Source organism: Hippocampus zosterae, chromosome 10, assembly GCF_025434085.1.
Source record: "Hippocampus zosterae strain Florida chromosome 10, ASM2543408v3, whole genome shotgun sequence".
Taxonomy (NCBI): Eukaryota; Metazoa; Chordata; class Actinopteri; order Syngnathiformes; family Syngnathidae; genus Hippocampus; species Hippocampus zosterae.
In genome coordinates this window covers 20,748,550-20,771,762 of record NC_067460.1, presented here as the reverse complement: position 1 = coordinate 20,771,762, position 23,213 = coordinate 20,748,550, and the positions used below count along the sequence as shown (strand labels likewise).

At 45.7% G+C, this 23,213-nt stretch overlaps 2 protein-coding genes across 34 annotated transcripts in view; both read left to right on the top strand.

The window, feature by feature from the left end:
- Positions 1-830: 830 nt before the first annotated feature.
- LOC127608944 (lebercilin-like) lies at positions 831-7,044 on the top strand. The gene is made up of 7 exons (XM_052078496.1): positions 831-1,606; positions 3,147-3,361; positions 3,759-4,004; positions 4,695-4,832; positions 4,955-5,024; positions 5,099-5,320; positions 5,422-7,044. The coding sequence occupies exons 1-7, from the start codon at positions 1,420-1,422 to the stop codon at positions 5,877-5,879; spliced, it is 1,536 nt and encodes a 511-aa protein (XP_051934456.1). The 5' UTR covers positions 831-1,419; the 3' UTR covers positions 5,880-7,044.
- A 2,272-nt stretch (positions 7,045-9,316) lies between these two features.
- Positions 9,317-23,213, top strand: part of sh3bgr (SH3 domain binding glutamate-rich protein) — a 192,267-nt gene continuing 178,370 nt past the window's right edge. Inside the window, exons 1-12 of one of the 33 annotated variants that reach the window (XR_007964414.1) lie at positions 9,319-9,505; positions 10,534-10,719; positions 10,816-10,896; positions 11,668-11,760; positions 17,734-17,871; positions 18,276-18,302; positions 19,198-19,279; positions 19,724-19,747; positions 20,124-20,150; positions 20,959-20,997; positions 21,074-21,130; positions 22,343-23,197. Coding sequence is in view for 3 of the 33 variants with exons in the window: in XM_052078620.1 (XP_051934580.1) it covers positions 9,461-9,505; positions 10,534-10,719; positions 10,816-10,896; positions 11,668-11,760; positions 17,734-17,871; positions 18,276-18,302; positions 19,198-19,279; positions 19,724-19,747; positions 20,124-20,149 (702 nt within the window). In the remaining 30 variants the exon portion in view is untranslated. Of the gene's footprint in view, positions 9,506-10,533; positions 10,720-10,815; positions 10,897-11,667; positions 11,761-17,733; positions 17,872-18,275; positions 18,307-19,197; positions 19,280-19,723; positions 19,748-20,123; positions 20,151-20,958; positions 20,999-21,070; positions 21,131-22,342; positions 23,198-23,213 lie in introns of those variants that run through there. The other 32 variants (XR_007964413.1, XR_007964415.1, XR_007964425.1 and 29 more) reach the window with 32 other exon arrangements.

Sequence of the window (23,213 nt, the reverse complement as noted above, 5' to 3'; positions counted from 1 at the left end):
TACCAAAATGCAGATGGACTGTCAACCCAAGCTAAACACTATTCTGAGTCTAATTTCAATCTCTGGAAAAACACATTCGGAGATGTTTTTTCAGTAGGTGAAGCCTGGTTTTAATTGGTGTGGCCATCTTGAAAATGGAAGTTGTCTCTTTGTTGCACAGGAATCGCAAAAAGGACTGAGTGCAATTATAGACTGACCCTTTCATGAACTAAAGCTTGATTTGGAATGTGTCTGTCTATTCGTGTAGATCATAGGTGTCAAACTCAGGTCCTGCATGTTTTCCAAGCCTCCCTTTGCAACATACCCGATTCAAATGGTCAGATCATCAGCAAGCTCTGCGGAAGGAAGCCTGACATTGAACCTGTTCATTTGAGTCAGGTGTGTTGCAACAGGGAGACTTGGAAAACATGCACCACAGCGGCCCTCCAGGACCTGAGTTTACACATACATACATACATGCTGATATATATATAGTTTGACACCTATGGTGTAGATCAGGCATGTCCAGCTCCGGGAGGGCCACTGTCCTGACTGTTTTCCATCTCTCTGGGCTGCAACACACCTGATTCAGATGATCAGCTCATCAGCCAGCTCTGAAGCAGCATTAGAACGATCCTGATTATTTGAATCAGGTGTGTTGCTCCTGGGAAAGCTGGAAAACAGACAGGACAGCGGCCCTCGAGGACCGACTTTGAACACCCCTAGTGTGGATTCTACAGTACACACACATTCGGTGGAGGGTCCATCTTGGCCAATGGGATGCCAGGATGATGCTCGGTAATAGCCAATGGCAGAGCAGCTACAACTATCTTGCATTCAGGAAACTCGGGAAATGCAAGTAGCAGCCCGCACTGGTTTTACCTTTCGTACCCTGAAAATTCTTTCGTAACAAGAGGAAATATTTTCCGATTGAGACGTTTCGTAACTTGAAATTTTTGTATGAAGAGACGTTCGTCAGTACAGATACCACTGTACAGATGTGTGCTCAAATGTAGGAAGTAAAAGTAAAAAGTCGTCCGAAAATAGGCCCATTCGAGTGAAGTACAGATACCTGAAAAATCTACTTCACTAGAGTAACAATGTATTTGTGCTTCGTTAACCGTATGAAGTACTAGCTATTGTTACTTTCACCCGTCGGCCGGCATCTGAACCACCCAGCCGCTCACAAACTTTATAGACAGTTCACCTACGGTGACGTCACGCCTGTCGTCCAGCTGTATGTCTGTCGGTGTCATCGGCCTCTGTGCTCTGATATGAGGATCGTGGCGTCATCATCGGCGACAACGAAAGCGGCACTCAAGTCGCATTCGGCCTGTCACAGCCTTGACGTGTGCTCCGCCAGATGCGATGCCGTTTTCGGGCCGCCTCTTTCGGTTTCGATGTGCCCTTTCCCGGTGAGAAGAGGTCTGCGACAAGGCGATGAGGATGAGTCAGAGGGCCTTTACAATCAAGACACGGGTTGACGCTGCAGGAGGCAAAAGCAACGCGCAATCGGGCTCTCTGCCCAGACTCAACCCACTGCCACGCACCGTGGTCTTCCAAACCAAAACACAGACGCACAAAACCACTCCGGACAAGAAATATAATCCATACAAAAAAACTGAAGGTATGCTCATTTTTGCTGTTATTGCACTGCAAACGGAAAGTTTTGGCACCAGTTTTTAGATTAGTTTTTAAACCGACCATTTATTTAATCGTGATTAAAACACACGCAATCATTACATTTGAATCGTCCAACTCAATCATGAACGTTTCACCTTTTTTGAGATTTGTTACATCATATATTTTCTCATTTGGATGCAACCCGATTACAGCAACATCTGAAAAATCCTAAAAGGATATTGGGAAAAGATGTTTTATAATTAAATAACGTTACATTTTTTTCCAATACCAATTTAATTTAATTTACTGTATGCATCACAGTATCAGGGTTGAATGTCAACAAAATACAAAATATATCACTGGAGTCAGACGGTAATCTCCTTTGTCACATATGTCAGAATTTCCTAAATTTCATATTTTTTCTCCAATCTATACTATTGTTCAGTCCGTACATGTGGTAACACCCATTAATTGATGTGTTTTTACAATTGTTGTGTGATCTAAAGTGTTGAAAATGGTTTGTTCTCTTTGACAAGGCAATGCGAATGGTTGAACAAGCATGCCGTAGATACTTATATTTGTTCAATTTCATATTTACTGAACTTTGGTCATCTAGAGGGAGGGACAAGAGAGAAAAAAAGCTATTTGTTATTTTAGATAAGATTTAGGAGTAATATTGAAGAGTGCCTTGTCCTGACTGAAGGTTGACGCTCTTCTGACAGATGTACAATAGGATTTACATCAGTGCTCATAGAAGGGCAATTCAAACATCCATGTTTTGCCATTCATATGTGTTTTAGTTGTGTGTCTTGGTTGATTATCCCGTGGGATGACCAGTGACTGAAGTCAAGCTCTGTTAACCAGCCAGCACATTTTGCTCCAGGATGGCTTGATAGTTTGAAATTTCATCCTAGCCTGCATAAATTCAAGGCAGCTTGTGCAGGATGTAGCAAAGCACCCCCAGAAAATACACAATCTACTCCATATTCCACAGTAGGTACAGTGGTCTGATCTGGTTTTGTTTTGATCAAGAAAGAAAAACCCCACGACAGTTAACGAAAAGCGGTTTGTCGTTGTCATTGCAAAACCAAAGCGTACAAATCAAGGAATGCTGTTCTGGGGCTGCCATGCTGCGTCTGGCACAGGGGGTGCTTTGAATTGTGCAGGTTACAATTAAATCCCAAGACTAAGAAGGCATTCTGAAGTGACATTTGATGCACTGGACTGAGCTGCAGGTTATGGGTCCTTCAGCAGACAGCATTGTGAAAAATATCGTAGGAACCCCCCCCCCCCTAAACAATGGGCTATTATGAAGAGTTCTGATCAAGTGCCCGTGTGCGTTTGTAAAAGGAGCTACAGAAGCTAACGAGAAGGCATTCTGCACACATTTCCAATTATGCTAATTAGCGACACTACATATACTAAATGATTACATACATAGTACGCATATATGATGAGCATATTTTGAAAATGTTGTAAAAATGAAAAGAGTTTTATGTATTGCAAGAGGCACTATCCAAACCCCCAAATTGAATGTTTTTCAGAAATTAAGCTGAAGTTGCCTCCAATCAATTCTGCTACAAAGACCAGGATCCATTCATCGTACTCAAAGAGCATAAATGAGCTGAAAAACCAGAACTATGACTTGAAGCTGCAACTAGTGGAAGTCAAGACGGAAACCAAGCTGTTGAAGAAAGTTCAACATCGCCACACAGTGGCTCTGCAGCAATTCCAAGACTCCGAGGAGGGTGTTTCCGAGGTAGGTGACATCGGCAATCTGAATTGTCTCAGTCAAGAGGTGAATGTGTCACATTTTAAAAGGAAAAAAAAAGCAAATGTTTGGCTGCAGGTACAGTATTCTCTTTGAAATTATTAAAAATTAAAAAACTATAAGCCGTGACTTTTGTCACACGCTTTCAACTCTGCGGCTTATTTAATGAAGCGGCCTATATAAAGACTTCTAACGGCCGCATGTGTACCGTCTTTTCTTTCTAAATATCTTATGGGCACCTGCGGCTTATAGACTGGTGCGGCTTATGTGTGTACAAAATGTTTTTTCCCTTTAAAAATGACGTGGTGCGGCTTATCAGGTACGATCTATTGTCTGGAAATGACAGTGACTGTTATTCACAAACCCCAATTGATGTTCCTCCTAGGTACTAAATCAGAACGACGGCGAAGTCAGAGACTTGCAAAAGTTGCTCTGTGGGACGCGCACCTGCCGTAACAACCTGGCCTGGAAGCTGCAAGTCACAGAGAAGGAGCTGACCAATGTTAAAGACAGGATTCATCAGCTCCAGCAGAGGGTCATCAAGGAGCAGGCCTTGCCGGCAAAGGACGAACTATCTCGCAAGCTAAATGAGGTCTCCGTAGAGCTGCAGGAGAAGGACAAGCGAATAAATGTATGTTACAAAAACAAGAGGAGGTAGTACCAGCCCATTTAACGGCACTCCTTTTGTATAATGTACCTTTTATTATTTTTTAGCTTGCAGGTAGAGTCACCTAACTCGGATAATATCATTTTCAGTTGTTCAAGTGTAATGAGGTTATATTTTGAGCGCCTACTTGTTGCCAGGCAAAATTCATTGAGGCAATCATGGGGGCCCGTAAGGTTTCCAAACAAACTTTCACATGTTATTCAAGGTCACTATCCTGTTCCCTTGACAACTTGGGGAAATCGTCTATTTCATCTAGTAGAGAAGATTTACTTGTGTAGTGATTAAGTTTCATTCTAACTTTTGAAATAACAAATTTGCTGAAATTTGCAGAGAAACATTCAAGTGAAAACGGTGATAATATGAATATGACTATCGCAATCATTAAGAAACATAAACATCATGTGCAACCATTTATTTCAATACATCTCTACAAGTGTTTACATTTTCAAATGATAAAAATACAATATTCCCAGAAAATAATTAGTAATAATAATTATTAGAACAGGCGCACAAACTTGTCAAATTGCATTTCCATTCATTTCAGTGGGCAAAGATGATTTGATATAAGACCGTTTTTTTTTTAGTTGGGAGTGTGATATGAACAGTACTTAGTTGTATTTATTTGTGTAATTATTCTCTATTTATATGTTCCAGGATTTGGAAAGGTGTAACAAGTTGCTACGGGGCTCCCTCAATCGCCAAGCAGCAACAGAGCACAAGAAAATCAACACAGCCAGGAAGACATCTTTCTGTCTGCAAACACAAGTTTATGAGTTATCAAAAGAAACCAGGGTAAATTGAACTTTTGTTTTGCCAGAATTCTTTCAATCCCTCAACAGAAATTGAAGAGCGAAAATGGTAAATATGTGCCTTGAAGTGTTTGAGAATGAAGTACACTTTGTCTGTTAAAACAGGACATAAAAAGAGAGCTGGAGATTCACAATATCTATGCCTTCAGACTCCAGAACCAACCAAAAAAGAAAGGTAAATGAAGGCCAAAACTCGACGCAACTGATATTCCTAGTGACATGTCAAGACTCATGTCTCCATTTCTTCAGGTAAACTAAACAAGATGGTCCAGACCGAGGTCGTCATCTCCACGCCTCGCAGTGAGGTTGAGAGTCGTGCTAAGTCGGAAATTTCGGAGCCTGATGACAAGCTGCAAACTTGTCCGAAACCCGTTTGCAATACTCCCACCGCTGAGAAGCGTGTTTTTCAGGAGAGCGGACCTCAGGAATCATATACGGTTGAAGGTCCAAGTGACTTGGAGGATGCTTCAGGTGAGCTCTCAGTGTAACCCAACATCAGCGTGAAACGGTGCTAACAATTTGGACAACTCCGTATGGCAATGAAATGAGCCCCATGCTTGAATGTTTGTTAGTTTCAGAGTTGAAGGAGATCCCCGCTCAGCCACCCGAGGTGAAGTTAATGATTGAGGATGACGCGTCCGACGGGAAGAAATCCGATGCGTCGCTGGAGCAGCCGGTGAAACAGGAAGAAAACACGGTTGTTTGGATCCCGGCGCCACCTGAACCGAAAGTGTTTACACGCTCTAAACTCCAAAGACGTAAATACTTTTTCTCACCAGTGGTTGAGAACTTGCATAAGGGGAAACCAGCCTACCCAGGGCTGACCCTAAACGAATACAGACATTTACAGAGACAGAGGAAAGGGGTCAATTTGTTGCGACCACGTTCTGCAAATTCACCAGCTTGGAAATCAGAATCCGTAGATAGCAGCTCCCCAATCACAATGCAGACACCCCAATCTGAAGCGGTCCCTTTAGTGCCATCAGCAGTCTCTGATTTGGAGTCAAACCATGATGACTCACAAACATGAGCTCTAATTTGACTCAACTCTGTTGAGTATTTGACGTTATCCATGCGACCATTTTGTACCAGCTGGTTTTAACAGCAGTTTATTTTTTTTTAAGGATCGGGATTTATTCTTTTTTTACTCACTTGGAATTAAAACTGAACCCAAGCAGAACAAATGCACACTCCCTACTCCAAATTAAACAAAAATACACTTGCAGACAATCACTCTGGAGGGGTCAATAAATGCTAAGATTTAGCTTGGCAAACACTATTGGACATTCTCTAATACACATTATCGCTTCACTGACAATGAAAAGGCAAGTATTCCGGGTATCATTTAATGAACCCGAGAGGTGTTAGTGTGTAGTCTCTACGAACGGAAGATTGGTTGCCGTTAAGGATAAAACAAAAAACGGTTCAACCGTGGTAGGACACGGCAAAATATGGACCGATGATCACGCCTGCTACCTCAGTATTGAGCATTTGTTGAGCTTGGATTTAGAAAAATGATCTGTGAACGTTTAAAGCTCATTTTAAAATGACGTGAACTTTGATTGTATATTTTTAACAATCTTCTCTTTAACCATAGCTACCTCAGCCATTTTGAGCCCGATATTAGGAGGACTCATTTGGCATCTAATTAAAAAAAAAAAGATCCTGGTTAAAATTAGTGACAGTTGGAGCATTGATTTGACTGTCGATCTTATCTACCTCAGTTCTCTTGTGGTGGATATTCAAAACTGGGGTCTTTCTCCGAGCAAGAGCACTGAAAGTTTAACTCTTGGTTGACCATGGAAAACTGATTGCCGAAATACCCTCATTGGACATGGCAAACTGTTGCCAAGTTCTTTCCTTTATTGTCCATAGTTTAACCAAGGGCTTGAATTGTGGGTTGGCAAATCAAAGATGCAGGTACAAAACCAAATGATTAAAAAAAAAAAAAAAAATTCAGAAGAGCAGAGGACTTGCTGCGGATCAAATGGAAACACTGTGTGCTTGGCACTGCACAAGACTCCTTGAGCAAGGAACCAACCCTCAACTCTTTAGGGTATGACTGTTTATACAGCTCTTTCACCGTTTAATCACTCCCTTTGTACATGCATGTGTATATTCTGGTATATGTGTATGTTGTAAATTACAGTACAAGAATTGACCATTTTTATTAAAGGAATTTTCTTTTTCTTAAATCAGGCTGATGATACGGCAGATGTAACTGCACTCCACCTACAGTGGTACGGGTAATATTTTTGACATAAACTTGTTTTTTGCTGACTGCTGCTTCCAGTTTCCTATCCACTCAGAAAAAAACAGCTTTATACTCTCAAGTGCATCTGCAAGGTGGACACACCATCTTCCTGCAAACGTTCCCTATAGCCCGTGACTGCTAACCAATGAGGGGTGCGCCCCGCCTTCGATTGGGAGTCAACGGGGATGGGCTACAGTCACTGATGAGGGCAAGCAATATATGGATGAAATAATGCAGAATTATCCTGTGTGTCAGCCCTGCACCAAGCCCAATTCAGAATCGGAATGTTATCTCGAGAAAGAAAAGATCTCCACAGAAATTCGGGGGGGGGGGGGGGTGAGTGGGACTATCTGGCCCACACTTGATTAGTTTGCATAGCCCTTAAAGGAAAGAAGAGATTATTTTGCATCAGTAGGAAACTTTAAATCTGAGAATACCAAATTTACACATGGAATCCCCCTGGACTCTATCTTGGGACCTCTTCTGTTTAACATCTGCATGCTTCCATTTGCTTAGAGATAATAAGAAATACTGTAATAAAAATTAGCACAATGCTTGATGACACAGGTCTACATTTTAAACACCCCGAGGTGACCATAGCCCCTTACAAGCTATGGGTAAATGCATGGAACAATTAACAGTGGATGTCCCAAAGTTTTCTACGGTTAAATTGAGAAAAAAAAACAGGTTTTTGGAGCTAAGGAACTTCTTAAAATCAGCATGCAGCTCCAATCTTCAGAGCAAGTCAGGAATCTGGGCGTTGTGATGGACCCAGACCTGAATTTAAAAAAAACACATAACAATCACAAAGTAAACTCAACTTAGTCGAAAAAAAACTCAGCATGGTTTAGGCCCAAAATACATCAGAGACCTTTGCATCCAATATGAACCATCCAGACAGCTCAGGTCGTCAGGTGTAGGTCTGCTCTGTGTTTCTAAAGTTGGATCTAAACAATCAGCCGATGACTTGTTGTTGCAGCCCCTCTTATGTGTTTTTAATATCACGTGCTCATTTATTTTGGAGAGTCCACCTCCGGGGACCTTCGGTTTCATTCATTCATTCATCTTCCGAGCCACTTGATCCTCACTAGGGTCGCGGGGGGTGCTGGAGCCTATCCCAGCTGTCTCCGGGCAGTAGGCGGGGGACACCCTGAATCGGTTGCCAGCCAATCGCAGGGCACACAGAAACGAACAACCATTCGCACTCACACTCACACCTAGGGACAATTTAGAGTGTTCAATCAGCCTGCCACGCATGTCTTTGGAATATGGGAGGAAACTGGAGCACCCGGAGAAAACCCACGCAGGCCCGGGGAGAACATGCAAACTCCACACAGGGAGGCCGGAGCTGGAATCGAACCCGGTACCTCTGCACTGTGAAGCCGACGTGCTAACCACTGGACTACCGGGCCGCCCCTTCTGTTTCTCTTTCCTTAAATTATCAGGCTGGTTCGGACGGTGTTCCCCACACAGGCAGCTGATCAGCAAACACGCCCTGCGTACAAGACACTGCTGATCTGCAAGCAGGTGCCTGATGATTCTTGCTTTACGAATGCTGTCTAGGCTGTTAGCAGTAAACACACACACTTGCCATTTTGGGCATTTTTGTGCCTAACCAATTGATCTTGGTTGTCTTTTTCCAGTGCCTTCCTGCCCAGCCTCGCTCTGCGTTTTCCTCAACGGACCACTTGCCCCAACACCTATTGTCCTTTTGGATCCCCTCCTGCCTTTACCTTTGTCACCCGAAACACAGCCGTCATTTTCTATATTCCATATGTCTGGAACAAACTCCCAGAAAACTGAAAGAACATTTTAGGATGTGACAGATTTGTTAAACAATATCATGATTATATTGTTACTTTGATGTAAACAATATTTTGATAGTTTAACAAATCTCTTCATGATTCTGTGAAGTCCCTTGCACGGCCTCAGGCTCACCTCTGAGAAATGCTGCATTGGCTGTTGCAAAGAAAAACAACAAAATCTAAATCCTTTTATTCCATTGACTGACCGGCGCAAAAAGCCAAGGAAGAAAAACAAAAAAAAAACAAAACCAAAGACTGCGAGCGTAGACGTTGCTATTTCTGTCCATGTATGCTCATCAAGGAGCTGCAGGCTAACTTTGCTACCCTGTGGCCAACTGACAGCTCAAGCTGCCAATCGGTGCCACCGCTCTTGGGGGGGACAAGCCACCAATCGTTCAGTGACGGACCCCGGTGGCAAAAAATAACTCTCAACGCTGTGTGTTCGTGCCCGTGTGCCGGGCTGCTACTTCTAATAATAGAGGAGGGAGTCTAACTGCTCCTTTCAGAGCCTACTTGTTGCTTACTCTAATAAAATAAAATAAAAAAGTAACAATGGTTATCAAAGTGTTTCTCGCCACCTCATCGGGATCCACGGCGGTAAGTTCGGACCCTTACAATTGTGTTTTGTCTCTTTGGAGCGAATTTTGCTGTATTCTTCCTAACGCAATGCAACGCTAGTCGCCTTTAAACAATTTGGCAAAGATAAACACATGCAAGCAAAACCCCCCCTCGACCAAGGCCCGCGAGTTCTCATTACGGAACCGAATTCCCACGTTCGTGAAGGGATCACTTTTTGGCAAGTAGTTGGGTGGGGAGCGGTGAAGACCAGCACCCCTCTTGGTGGTAGGCGCTGTTGTGTTGTTTGATTCTGCCCGTGCTCGGGCCTGTTTTGCATGAGCGAGGAAAGCCAACGTGCTTCCTAGTATTTCCCAACCTTTATTGAGTCAAAGCACATACAACAGTTCATATTAGAAAAAAAAATAGCGGGCACATTATCAAACAACTCATCGATTGGCTGGATCGAATAGTTGGATATTTAGAATTTTATGCAAAATAGGTGATCGGTTGTATAATATGCTGATTTATACAGTCGGATTATTTTTTTCCCCCCAAATCGTTTTTTTGCCGTCCCCCCCCCCCAAAAAAATACAGTAGTTTTTATGATTTGATGTCCTGTTTTTATATAACATCTCGTTTACAATTTTTTACATTGTATTTTCTTATTGTTTGTACAGTGTCCTTGGGTGGCATGAAAGGCGCTTTTAAATAAAATGCATTATTATTATTATTAGTTTAGGAATGCCTTTGGGACAATTTCGGGTTTGTTTTTTCACTCATGCACGTATAAGCAGCACGTATACACACATTTTGGCTATTTGTGGGCTTCGCTGGTCCCAATTCGGGGTCATCTGTACAATAAATAAACAAGTTGTTGAAATAGATAATAGTATAGTACCGGTAGCCCTTTTTAAAAAAATGGTGACCGCTGTACTACTACCATACTTTGTGTTACTGCTCAAAAATATAACAAAAAGATTTATTAAAAAATCTTTTTTTTTTTCATACTGTGCTGGACCTCTAGTTCTCTTCATCAAAGGAAGTGAATTTGTTTCTTCTAATTCCAGATCAAGAAGAAGCAACAAGATGTGGTGGGCTTCCTGGAAGCATTGAAGGTGGACTACACTCAACTGGACATTGCCTGCAATGAGGAGAACCGCAAGTGGATGAGGCAGAACGTACCAGAGGAGAAGAAACCCTCCAATGGCATCCCACTGCCCCCTCAGATCTTCAATGAAGAGAGCTACTGTGGGGTGCGTGTAAAATAGCAACATCGATGTGATGATTACATTATTTATACACACACAGTGAAAGTAATTGCTGATCAATAATTTGATGTTTTTATTCAGGACTATGAGACATTCTTTGATGCCAAGGAAGACAACTCTGTATATGCCTTCCTGGGGTTGGCCCCTCCTCTTGGTTCAAAGGTCAAGACTCTTAATTCTTGTCATGACATCATTTTCTCCCTGTTTTCCCTCAACACTGCAGTGGTCCTTAAAATTGTCATTTTGTTTCATTTTCAACAAAAACACCAGCAATGTCTCAATCAAAATCAAATCTAACTTTATTAGGGCCTAGTTTTAGAAACAGCTCTTGTATTGGAGAGCTGAAACATGTTTAATATTGTCTGTGTATGTCATACATTGAAAACAAAAAACAAAAACAGCCACTCTCCCACCTGAGCCATTCCACTGCCACTGTGTGTTTGTGTCTTGCTGGCGTCAGGCGGAATATTTGTTCCTTTAAGACCTTTTTTTTTTTTTTTAGTTTTCCTTTTGAGTCAGCAGAAGTTTACACGCAGAAAAGGTGACATGGTTCAGGTGGTAAAGTGGCCATCGCTCAATCAGCAATACTAGGAAAGTAAAATGTACTCAAAAACTCGACATTGAATAAATAAAATGATGTTGGTCGTGTTGCTCCAATCGATTGGCCACCGATCATGATCTGCTGATTTCCGTGGAAAAATTTGTGATCGAGACAGGTCGATCAATGCCGAATCTTGCTGATCACAAAAAAAAAGATCATGCTCAGCTTGTTTTTAAAAAGAATGTTGTTGAGGTTTTGAGGTTCTTTCCGCTGACTAATATTTCAATATGGTGGTACTGTTTCGATGAGGAGTCCATATTTGTCAAGTGGACCTGACTGTCCCTCCCAAACTTTGGCCCGTGCTGTTGACTCGAATCCTTTCCTCAACGCAGGAAGCACTGCAGGCGGACGAGGAAGAACACATTGTGGAGAACGGCACCGACATCGAAGGAACCACCGAGGAGGGAACCCAAGATGAATCCATAGTAACGTTTCACTGATCCGCCCTGCTTTCCTTGCTTGCTGTCCAAACCGCACGTCCTGTCAGCTTGATCGCACTCTCACGCTCCTTTAGGTGCACCTGTCCAGTCTTCACGTTAACTCCTCTTTTTGTGTTACTCGGTGGCTGAGACATTTGAAATTCACAACCACTAAATACACAATCGCTCACGATGATGCCGAGTTGTGTTTCCAATACTCTTCGTCCACATCACATGTTTTCGTTGCTCCAAGTAACGACCGTAAGGCAACGACATGTGATGTATTCAATTTGGGATGTGAGTGATGGCGAATGATTAAAAAAAAATTGTAATGTGATGGACATATATTAGAAGTTCTTGGCAAGGTTATACAAGTCACGTGACAAACGGGAATGGGATTTGATTTTTATTAGCTGACCATGTGCTTGTGTGATCTGCATCTACATTAAAATTTTTTTTATTCTCTTTTCGTGTGCACTAATGCCTTTTTTTCAATTTACAGACTGTATCCAGCTGACGTGCGTGCCACTCACTGTCACGTTCCGTGCCTGCCTGCAGGGGGCGGGCTTTCTTTTCCCCAACTTCACACCTGTTGTTAATTTCGGGCTGATCACCTGCCTTTATCAAGCGACTCCGGCAGTCATCTCACTGCCGGAGAATTACACACCGTGCCATATTGCACCCGCGCTCGATTTTGCTATTGTCAATTGACCCGTGCCTTTTTGCCTTACGGCCGTTATTTCGCGTTTAGCTCCTAGTTGTTGTATTGCTCTTCTCTCCGCCAAATTCAGGTCCTCCTCGCGTCGTGTTGTTTTTCCGCGAGCGTTTTCTGTTAGTGAACCCTTATAGTTATTTTCCTGGTCCTTATTTGACCAGCGTTTTGTGTTACCGTTTTTCCCTGTCGGGCTCTTTCTGTTCTTTTGTCATTAAAGACGTTTTTTCGTTGACAAGATTTTTTCGTTGTCTGTTTCTCCGGGGATCCAACCTTTATTTCATTTTGTTCTGCACGAAGCGATCGCTATCGCTTCGGACAGAACGTGACAGAATTCTCCGGCCACCATGGATCCCGCAGACGTCGAAAAAATATTGTCCGCTCTTGCACGACAAGAGCAACAGATGAGTCAGCATGGCCAAGCCATTTCGGAACTCCGAGGCGCGGTCTCCATGCTGGCTCATCGGCTCGACGATTACGAGCCTCGTCTAACACGGGTGGAGGAACGGAGACCCCATTCCTCCGGGGGCCATCCAGCCACCTCGGAAGCGTTCCCCTCTCATCCCATTATGTCGAGGGAACCCTCGCTTCCACACCCCCCTCGCTATGGGGGTGAGCATGGGCAGTGTGGTCACTTCCTTCACCAGTGCTCACTCGTATTCGACCAACAGCCGTCTGCCTACGCTAATGATGCTGCCAAGGTGGCCTATATCATGAGTTTGTTAACAGGTCCGGCGGCGTCATGGGCGATTGCGACCAGCGAATCCAAGCCGAGTCTCCGATCATCGTTCCCTGAATTCGTGACAGCCTTTCGCCGGGTGTTCCACCATCCCGTGCGGGGCCGAGAGGCAGAGGGTCGGCTACTTGCCCTCCACCAGGGAAGACGATCGGTCGCCGACTACTCGATCGAGTTCCGGATTCTGGCAGCACAGAGCGGATACGGGGATCGAGCATTGTGTGGACTGTTTCGACGCGGCCTGAACTCTCAGCTCAAAGACGAACTGGCGACCCGTGACCACAGCACCGACCTGGAGGAGCTGATTGACCTCGCTCTCCTCATGGACAATCGTTTGAGGGAGCGGGGCCGGGAGCGTGGGGGAAACCGTTTCCCGTATCGACACTCTCCCCATCGTGAGGAACATCGGGGAGTATTCCGGGAGACGACACCCGCAGCGGAACCTATGCAGCTGGGTGGCAAGGACGTTGGCGGAGAGCAAGGAAGTCGCCGTGCCAGCCGTCGTACGACCAGAGACAACACCCAAACCTCTCCTCACGCCACAACCAGCCCTCCGGGATCATCTTTTCACGTCTACCCCGAGTACTGTGAGTCACGATCCCGCGCGTTAACCCCCGAGCCTAGACAGGCCGACGCGCGATCGGGACACCCCAACAGACTGGAACTTGAGGGGGAGATATTTGGTGACTCCCGGTCGAGGCGGGTTCGGGCCCTGGTAGACTCAGGAGCAGACGATTGTCTGATGGACACCGAGCTCGCCTCCGAGTTGGGTTGTTTCTTGGAGGAGCTTATTGATAGAAAGCGGGTTCGCGATCTCGATGGGCGTCTCCTGGCGGTCGTTACGCACAGAACAGAGCCATTGAAACTGCAACTTTCGGGTAACCATGTCGAGCATCGGCGTTTTCTGGTAATGAGGTCCCGCAATGCCCCTATTATCCTTGGGTTACCCTGGCTTAGGGTACACAACCCCGTAATTTCCTGGGCGCGCCCAGCAATAGATAGTTGGAGTCCGTACTGTTATCAGCACTGTTTACAGTCAGCCGTCGGGGGGTATAAACGCGTCACACCCTCCGAGGATATCTGCCTTGACGGAGTGCCGGATTGCTATCGGGACCTCAAGGGGGCTTTTAGCGAGGACCGCGCGCGCTCCTTACCTCCACACCGCCCCTATGATTGCGCAATAGACCTGCAGGCGGGCGCTCCGTTGCCGACCTCGAGGCTGTATCAGGTGTCTCGGCCTGAACGCGAGGCGCTAACGGAGTACATAAACAGCTCGCTCGCCGCAGGCCTCATTAGACCTTCGCGTTCACCGTTAGGGGCGGGGTTTTTTTTCGTGGGAAAGAAGGACAAGTCCCTGCGACCCTGCGTCGACTATCGTGGGTTAAACGAGATAACCATAAAGAATAAATACCCACTACCTTTGTTAGATTCCGCCTTCGCCCCATTGCAATCCGCCACCATTTTCTCCAAGTTAGATTTGCGCAGCGCTTATCACTTGGTCCGTATCAGGGAGGGAGATGAATGGAAGACCGCTTTCAAGACCCCTCTAGGCCATTTTGAGTACTTGGTGATGCCTTTCGGTCTCACTAACGCTCCTGCCGTCTTCCAAAACCTCATAAATGACGTGCTAAGAGACATGATCAACATCTTCTGTTTTGTCTACTTGGACGATATATTGATTTTCTCCCGGTCGTTACAGGAGCACAAGCAACATGTTAGGCGGGTGCTACAGCGCCTATTAGAAAACCGGCTCTTCGTCAAGGCAGAGAAGTGTGAATTCCATGTTCCCGTAATCTCCTTTCTGGGGTTTATCATTGAGCGGGGTAGGTTACGAGCAGACCCCATCAAGACACAGGCAGTCACGAACTGGCCGGTTCCCACTAATCGTAAAGAACTGCAGCGTTTCCTAGGGTTCGCCAATTTCTATAGACGGTTTATCCGGGCCTATAGTCAGAAGGCGCTCCCCTTGACCCGTCTGACGTCTATTAAGACCCCGTTCAAGTGGGATTCCACCGCGGACGCTGCGTTCACGGACTTAAAGGCGGCGTTTACCAGTCCCCCTGTACTTCAACATCCTGACCCTGATCTTCCCTTTATTGTAGAGGTGGACGCCTCGGATTCAGGGGTGGGGGCGGTGCTGTCTCAACGCTCACCCATCGACCAGAAGCTGCACCCCTGCGCCTTCTTCTCACGTCGACTCACCGCGGCCGAATCCAACTACGACGTGGGCAACCGCGAACTGTTAGCTGTCGTCTCCGCCTTGCAGGAGTGGCGGCACTGGCTCGAGGGGGCAAAGGAGCCTTTTACCGTTTACACCGACCACAAGAACCTTGCTTACCTCCGTACCGCCAAAAGACTGAACCCCCGTCAGGCCCGGTGGGCCTTGTTTCTCACCAGGTTCGACTTCATTCTCACCTACTCCCCCGGGTCGAAGAACACCAAGCCCGACGCCCTCTCCCGTCTCTACGACCCCACGGGAGGGGACCGGCCCCCGGAGACCATCCTCCCAGCTCAGTGCATCGTGGGGGCCGTCCAGTGGGAGGTTGAGCAGCGGATCCAGACTGCCCTGGAGGGGGTTCAGGTGCCGGCGGGGTGTCCGGCGGGGAGACTGTTCGTGCCTCCGTCCCTGCGCTCGGAGGTCCTGCAGTGGGGGCATGGATCCAAGGTGGCATGCCATCCGGGGGTGAGCCGGACGGTGCAACTCGTCTCCCAGCGGTTCTGGTGGCCGGAGCTCCGGAGCGACGTGACGGAGTTCGTCAGGGCCTGCACCTCCTGCGCATGCGGCAAGTCTTCCCGTCAACCTCCGGCGGGATTGCTCCAACCGTTGCCCGTTCCGCCACGCCCCTGGTCACACATCGCTCTGGACTTCGTCACGGGCCTTCCCCCCTCCCGGGGCCGTACGGTCGTGCTCACGATCGTGGACCGCTTCTCCAAGGCGGCTCATTTTGTGCCCTTGTCCAGGTTACCGTCGGCGCTGGAGACCGCCGACCTCCTGGTCGAACACGTTTTCCGCCTCCACGGCATTCCGACGGACATTGTGTCTGATCGGGGGCCCCAGTTCGTGTCTCGCGTCTGGAAGCGGTTCTGCCGGTCCCTCGGAGCCACTGCCAGCCTGACCTCCGGTTACCACCCCCAGTCTAACGGACAGGCGGAGCGCGCCAACCAGGATCTGGGGGCGGCCCTCCGCTGTGTGTGTCTCCACCGTCCCGCGTCATGGGTCGACCACTTGCCATGGGTGGAGTATGCGCACAACACCCTCGTCTCCTCCGCAACCGGCCGGTCACCGTTCATGTCTGCCTACGGCTACCAGCCGCCGCTGTTCCCGTCACAGGAGGGGCAGGTGGAGGTCCCTTCCGTCCAGCATCATCTCAAGCGGGCCCATCGTGTGTGGAGGGAGGCCCGGGCGGCATTGTCCCGCACGGCGTCCCGGAATCGTCGAATCGCGGATCGTCGTCGGCGCCCGGCCCCCTCCTATCTGGTGGGGCAGAAGGTATGGCTGGCTACTCGGGACCTTCGCCTGGCCGGCTCCTCGGCGAAACTGGGTCCTCGATTCACTGGTCCCTTCGAGGTCGAGGCCGTCATCAACCCGGCTGCTGTCAGGCTCCGTCTACCTCCTACCATGAAGGTCCACCCCGTCTTCCACGTCTCCCTTCTCAAACCCGTCTCTTCCAGTGACTTGGCTCCTCCTCCCACGCCGCCGCCCCCTCCGCGGGTCGTCGACGGTGACCCGGTGTACACGGTTCGTGCCATCCTGGACTCTCGGCGCAGGGGCAAGGGCTTCCAATACCTGGTCGATTGGGAGGGCTACGGGCCTGAGGAGCGGCAGTGGGTGCCTCGCTCCTGGATCCTTGACCCGTCCCTTCTGCGCGACTTCCACACCGCCCACCCTTCCAAACCGGGTGGTCCGCCGGGAGGCGTCCGTTGAGGGGGGGGTACTGTCACGTTCCGTGCCTGCCTGCAGGGGGCGGGCTTTCTTTTCCCCAACTTCACACCTGTTGTTAATTTCGGGCTGATCACCTGCCTTTATCAAGCGACTCCGGCAGTCATCTCACTGCCGGAGAATTACACACCGTGCCATATTGCACCCGCGCTCGATTTTGCTATTGTCAATTGACCCGTGCCTTTTTGCCTTACGGCCGTTATTTCGCGTTTAGCTCCTAGTTGTTGTATTGCTCTTCTCTCCGCCAAATTCAGGTCCTCCTCGCGTCGTGTTGTTTTTCCGCGAGCGTTTTCTGTTAGTGAACCCTTATAGTTATTTTCCTGGTCCTTATTTGACCAGCGTTTTGTGTTACCGTTTTTCCCTGTCGGGCTCTTTCTGTTCTTTTGTCATTAAAGACGTTTTTTCGTTGACAAGATTTTTTCGTTGTCTGTTTCTCCGGGGATCCAACCTTTATTTCATTTTGTTCTGCACGAAGCGATCGCTATCGCTTCGGACAGAACGTGACACTCACTTTGCATTTGCTGTCTAACAAACCTAATTTATTGACCCTCATCACCAGTTTGTTGTTTTCACATAACAATAAAAAACAAGGTTCCAGAGGTAGATCGTAATGGGGACGTACATGGAGACCAGGAGGACACAGAGGAAGGCGAACGTCTTGAGGAGGAAGTGGAGCCTGAAGGAAACGAAGCCACGGAAGGAGGAGAAGATGAAGAACACGAAGATACAGTACCTCTAACTTTATTTAGTTTTTCATCCAAACATTCCTAAAATGCTCTGTTTTCACTTTCAGCATCAGTCAATTTCCTTTCAGGTCCTTTTTTTCTCGACTAAGCCTTTGTCTTCTTCCCTGGATCCTGTTGACTGCCCTACCCAGTCAATTCTCTTGAATTTGACTTTTTTTTTCACTAATTCACAAACATTCTCATTCTTAGAGTCAAAAGTGCGAGGATATTTAACTGTTTTACTTGTGTTTTTCCTCTTCAATGTCTTAATGCCCAATTTTATGTTTAAAAAAAAAATCCTTAATTCCTCTTCAAGCCGCGTCAACAGGTCATCACAAAGAGTGTGCTGTGCGTGATTCTACTTGGTTCATGTTCATCACAAAGGCTAAGTTGTCTTTCTGTTAACAGGGTCATGCAGAGGAAGATGAAGAACAGGTATGTTATTTTTGCTTTTAAAGTTTCTGGAAAAAGAATTCCCATGTTCTTGTCCTCTATTGGCCAATTTACATTCTTAGAAACTAATCATACCTTGCTCCCCCGTTTCCTTGGCGATTTGGGGAAACTGCATTCGGTAGCAGTGAATGAACACCATCATTCAATCACAATTCTTTTAAATATAATCAGTTCAGATAATGGCTGGATAAAATGAGTATTGGAAAGAAAAAAAAGTAACAATCCACTGATTCTTATTGTCCAAAAAGATCATGCGGTGAATGTCTTTCTCTTTGTGCTGTTTTAATGTGTCGCATGTTCCACTTTTAACCTCTCAGCGGAGGAAAGATACTCTAACAAGCTTTTCGCTCTGCGATTAGCAGTTATTGGAACATCTATACAAAACGTTTAAGGTTCTATATTTGTGCCCAACACAGTGGTGTGTAGTGCAGTCTTATTGTATTTCTTTGTTTTGGTATATTTTATTTGGTACAAGTGGTTTGCGCCGTTGTAGGCGTGAACACAGCTTAATAGCTTTGCGGCCAATGGAAGCAGCTCCTCTCATTCCCTTTAAATTTCTCGCATGGGAGGCGCACAGTCTTTCACATGGCGGAAGTAGAAATAGACTCGCTTGATTCAAGGCAGAAGATTGAAGTGTGCAAAGTACGTTTATAAGGAACTGCAAGCCGACCTCCACCGGTTGGCGAACATACCAGGTTGCCCTTCTTCCAATTTAATGAGCCACATTGCGGGTATTCATTACTCTTCCCTTCGGAGAATTGTTGATTCTCAGAGGCAGCACGGTGTCGAGTGGGGCTCACAGTGGAGTGGTGCAGGGTTCGATTTTGGCTCCGGCCTTCCTGTGTGGAGTTTTCATGTTCTCCCCTTGCCTCCATAGGTTTTCTCCGGGCACTCCGGTTTCCTCCCACATTCCCAAAACTTGCATGGCAGGTTAATGGAACGCTCTAAATTCTCCCCAGGTGTGAGTGTGAGCCCGGATGCTTGGTCGTCTACGTGTGTGCCTATCGTACAGTAAAAAAGAAAATTCCCCTTACAACGGGCGTAAGCTTTCATGAATGTGATCAGTTTAAATGACTTTTTTTTCTGATTTTTTGGGGTGGGTAGGCATTTTTTGTTGAATTCCGAACCTTATGGGCATTTGAGGTTACACTGTGATTAGTTGCCACATTGTCACACAACACACCACGGATAAGAATACATTAGGAAATTGGTCAAAAATTTAATCACATTATTTCAGTATGCACACATGCATTCAAAGGATGTAATTGACATGCAACAGCCATTCCAACACGTTTATCTCCAGCTCGCTTTGTCTTTCATAACTTTATTGACACGAGCTCTTTCTGCCTCTTTATGCACGCTGTGTGTGGCCTCATGTCCATTTCCTGGTTTGCTTGCCCCAGGAGGAAGAGGATTTGCGGTCAGAGGTAATTGTGTACTGGCCATCATCCCTTTCTGCAGCCCCCCCCCCTTCACCCCTCCATCCCAAACCAGTCATCTCGTGTGGGTTTGACGTTCTTGACAGGCTATGACGTTACAAGGATTTTTGTCGTGCTCTTTTCCTCCCATCCGTCTTTATGTCACTTTTCTTAACTCTTTTTTTCCCATGTTTTCTCCCCCCTCTTTTTTTCCTCCCTCTCTTCTAACCCAATCTTCTTCATTTTAGTCCCATCAGTGCCTCCTGACAACTTCAACTATCCCATCTTTTTTTTTATGTGGACGCCTTCATCAATAGTACATGTCTCTGCTGCTCTTTTGCTCCCCAAAGCTTTTTAACCTGCGGACTGTTATTATTTCTTATAGGAGGAGGAGGAGCTACGGCAGCTTGAGGTAGAAACACAACTTCTTTCCTTATTATCTAAATTAACTTTGGGTCGCTCTTCGCATTCCAACTTTTCTCCTAGTTTCATGTGACACTCCTTGAACAACAGTTTCTTCCCCTCGTCCACTCTTCTTAAAACCTATAATGTGACATAATTGATAAGATGTGCCTCAGATCTGCCAAGGCTCCAATTCATACACATCTATGTCTGGTTTGAAGGTTTGAAAACATTGCATGCATTTTTATTGCAGGGACAATGTTATGTTTCTGTTTTGAGGCAGGTTTGTTGCGCAGTTCTTACCTGTCATGTGCTCATGAACAGACAAGCGGAAATCTATTTTTCTCATCTCTTTTGTTGTTGTTGTTTTATCGAAGAGGGTGTACCTTTTGTTCATTTCTTTATGCTCTCACAGCTTAATCCACCTCTTTTCGTTTTGGTCAAAATATCTACTTTACATCCCCCAGTGAGCACCAGATGCTGCTTTCACTACAAAAATGATTACTTTATTCAAAAAGAAAAAGATGACCGCCGCTATGCGTATTGTTTCTTGTTTGGACATGTGCATGTGCACCACTGCCTCTGGCCATTTTCATGCTGCATCACTCCAGTTCAGAAATGGTCTTATTAAAGGATTACTCGTCCCCCACCTTAGAAACAAGCTCTGTACATAAACTGGAGTTGTGTTTTAGTGATCTCTGCTTTTTGTTTATATTCAGTGAATGCGCACAATACCGACAACCCTTTCTACCATCCTGCCAGCTTCACTTTGTATTCATTTTTCTGCCCTTTCTCACCCCCTCTTTGTATTCCAACAGGGAGAAGAAGAAGAAGAAGAAGACTTGGAAGTAACACAGGTCATTATTGACTACTACTAGTATAAATAATCCACTAATCACTTTGTCATCAATATAACTTGGTTTCTCACAGCAGGAAGAAGAGGCTTAGTAGTTGAGCCAAGGGAACGCACGGACGCCCTCCCATTTTTAGGTAAATGCCATCTCCTCTACTCTACCACTGGGTGACAGCAGAGTTTTATTGACAATCGTTGTACATGAGCTACACATACACATCTGATCCCATGATAGATCAAAATTTCTGCCTTTGCGGAAATTGACCCCACAACTTGACTATTATGGATGACTTCAGAGCAATTTGATTGGCTGCCTCGTAACGAGTTTGATGCGTGACCGTGGCATGTATTTATTTTTTTCTCTGTTAGATTCTCAATCCCTTACTCCTATAAAAGAAATACCTATATATAAAAAAATAAATAAATCCTTGTCTCACCCCCCCCCCCCCAAACACAACATGCAAAGTTTAAAGTAAAAATTAAACAGTATTAATTGTGAAATAAAGTTAGCCGGTGTTAATATTTTCATGTTCAAGTAATACATTTTGTATTCGTCATTAATGGGGTGATGAACATGCAGATGCATACTACCTGTGCCAGAGAGCCTCTCAAGACAAAGCACCGCTCCCTTTCGGGTGTACATAATTGTCATTGTACTGAGTAGCCCGGACAAAAACCCGTATAACCGCTTTCTGACATATTCAAACACTTTTTGTAATATTGATGAATGAAGGCGGGGAAAAAAAAGTCCGAGGCAAAGGGCACTTTGTCATCTGGCGTTGTAGTACCACTAATGGCCTATTGGCGTCGGGTTGTCATTACACAAAATGTTGTTTTAACTCCAACTCTGGGTGTTCAGTTTTGCATTTTATTCAAGACATGTCACTAACGTTAGTATATATCTCAGCATTGGTCAGTTTGGTTCATGGAAACCAAGCTCACGTGCCCGTAGCTTCATTGAACACAAACGCTGCTTTGAGGATCATTTGTTGTCGTATTCAAAATACAAAAGTCTCAACAATTTGGGCTCCTGGGAGGCAGCGGTGATAACAATCCTACATAATCGCACTCTGCAGAGCCTCTCGTTTAGTTAGTCTATGCGTGTTGGGCTGTTATGACCCAGTCAAGGAAATATGCAGGTTCCGGAAGAGCGAGCTTTGCAGAAATTGCAATCCCTCCTGAGCCATGTGAGCCCCTGTCACAGTGCGTTAGCGGAAGCTGCCAACTGAGATTCAGATGCGCCTGCGGAGGAGTCGCTGGATTGGGTGGTGCGCTGGCAGAGTGGTGGCGGCTGCCTCCACCATCACATCCGCTTTGGAAATGAGTGACCTCGTTTTTGTTTTGCTCAGTTTGTCCAGCCTGAAGGAGACTCCTGTGACAACTGTCCCTGACCCCTGACCATTGGCCACTTCGGCTCCTTTCGGCAGCATCTTGACTCCTCCCCCAAGGCGGCGCTGCACCCGCATTGGAACAAAGAAAACAAACCAAACAGAACACTGGTCATGCGCTTGAAGATGTCAAGTGACCTTTTTTTTCTCTTCTGACTGCAGCGATGGATTGAATTTTTACATTTGACATTTAGACACTTACTGTCGGACTAACAAAAAATATGCAGAGTAGCATAGCGCTACAAATATGACTTTTATTTTGACAAACCCATGTTTTACATTTAAAGACAAAAAATGACCCCGGCATACAGTTTCTTCTTTCCTCAAGTTCTGTTTAGGGGTTTAGACTTCCTCCCGCTCTGAATGTTATTTTTCAGTTGCTTTATCAATGCAATGCTGCATGGATATGACAAACAAAGATTTATAATGAAGACGAAAACGCATCTTGAAACGTTACAAGCTAATCCGTCACTGTGATGACCTCTGGCAAAGATTTGTTTGTCGGAAACGATGCACTTTGTTCAAAGAAATATATAACTAACACATACATGCAATGGAAAAGCCAATAAAGTGAAACTGGTTTTAAAAAAAAAATCATGACTAAGTGGCTATATTTAGTAAGTATTTGCATATTTATAGATCATTGAAACACTATTCTGAGCCTGGCAGTATTCATGACACTGGCCAGCTCACATTTTGGTATCAAGAAAGCTTCAACAGTTTTAGGGTGACTTGATCCATCCAAATTGGCTCTATTTTATTATCATTTTTATATTTGAGATATTTCTTTTTGCTTTAAATGCTAGTATGTATTAAGTTATGGCACTGTGTT

Bases quoted from the DNA above. Each gene is read 5' to 3' on its own strand.
- LOC127608944 (XM_052078496.1), top strand. From the start codon at position 1,420: ATGAGGATGAGTCAGAGGGCCTTTACAATCAAGACACGGGTTGACGCT. The intron at 5,025-5,098 runs GTAAATGAAGGC...CCATTTCTTCAG, and splicing joins GAACCAACCAAAAAAGAAAG to GTAAACTAAACAAGATGGTC. The intron at 5,321-5,421 runs GTGAGCTCTCAG...AATGTTTGTTAG, and splicing joins TGACTTGGAGGATGCTTCAG to TTTCAGAGTTGAAGGAGATC.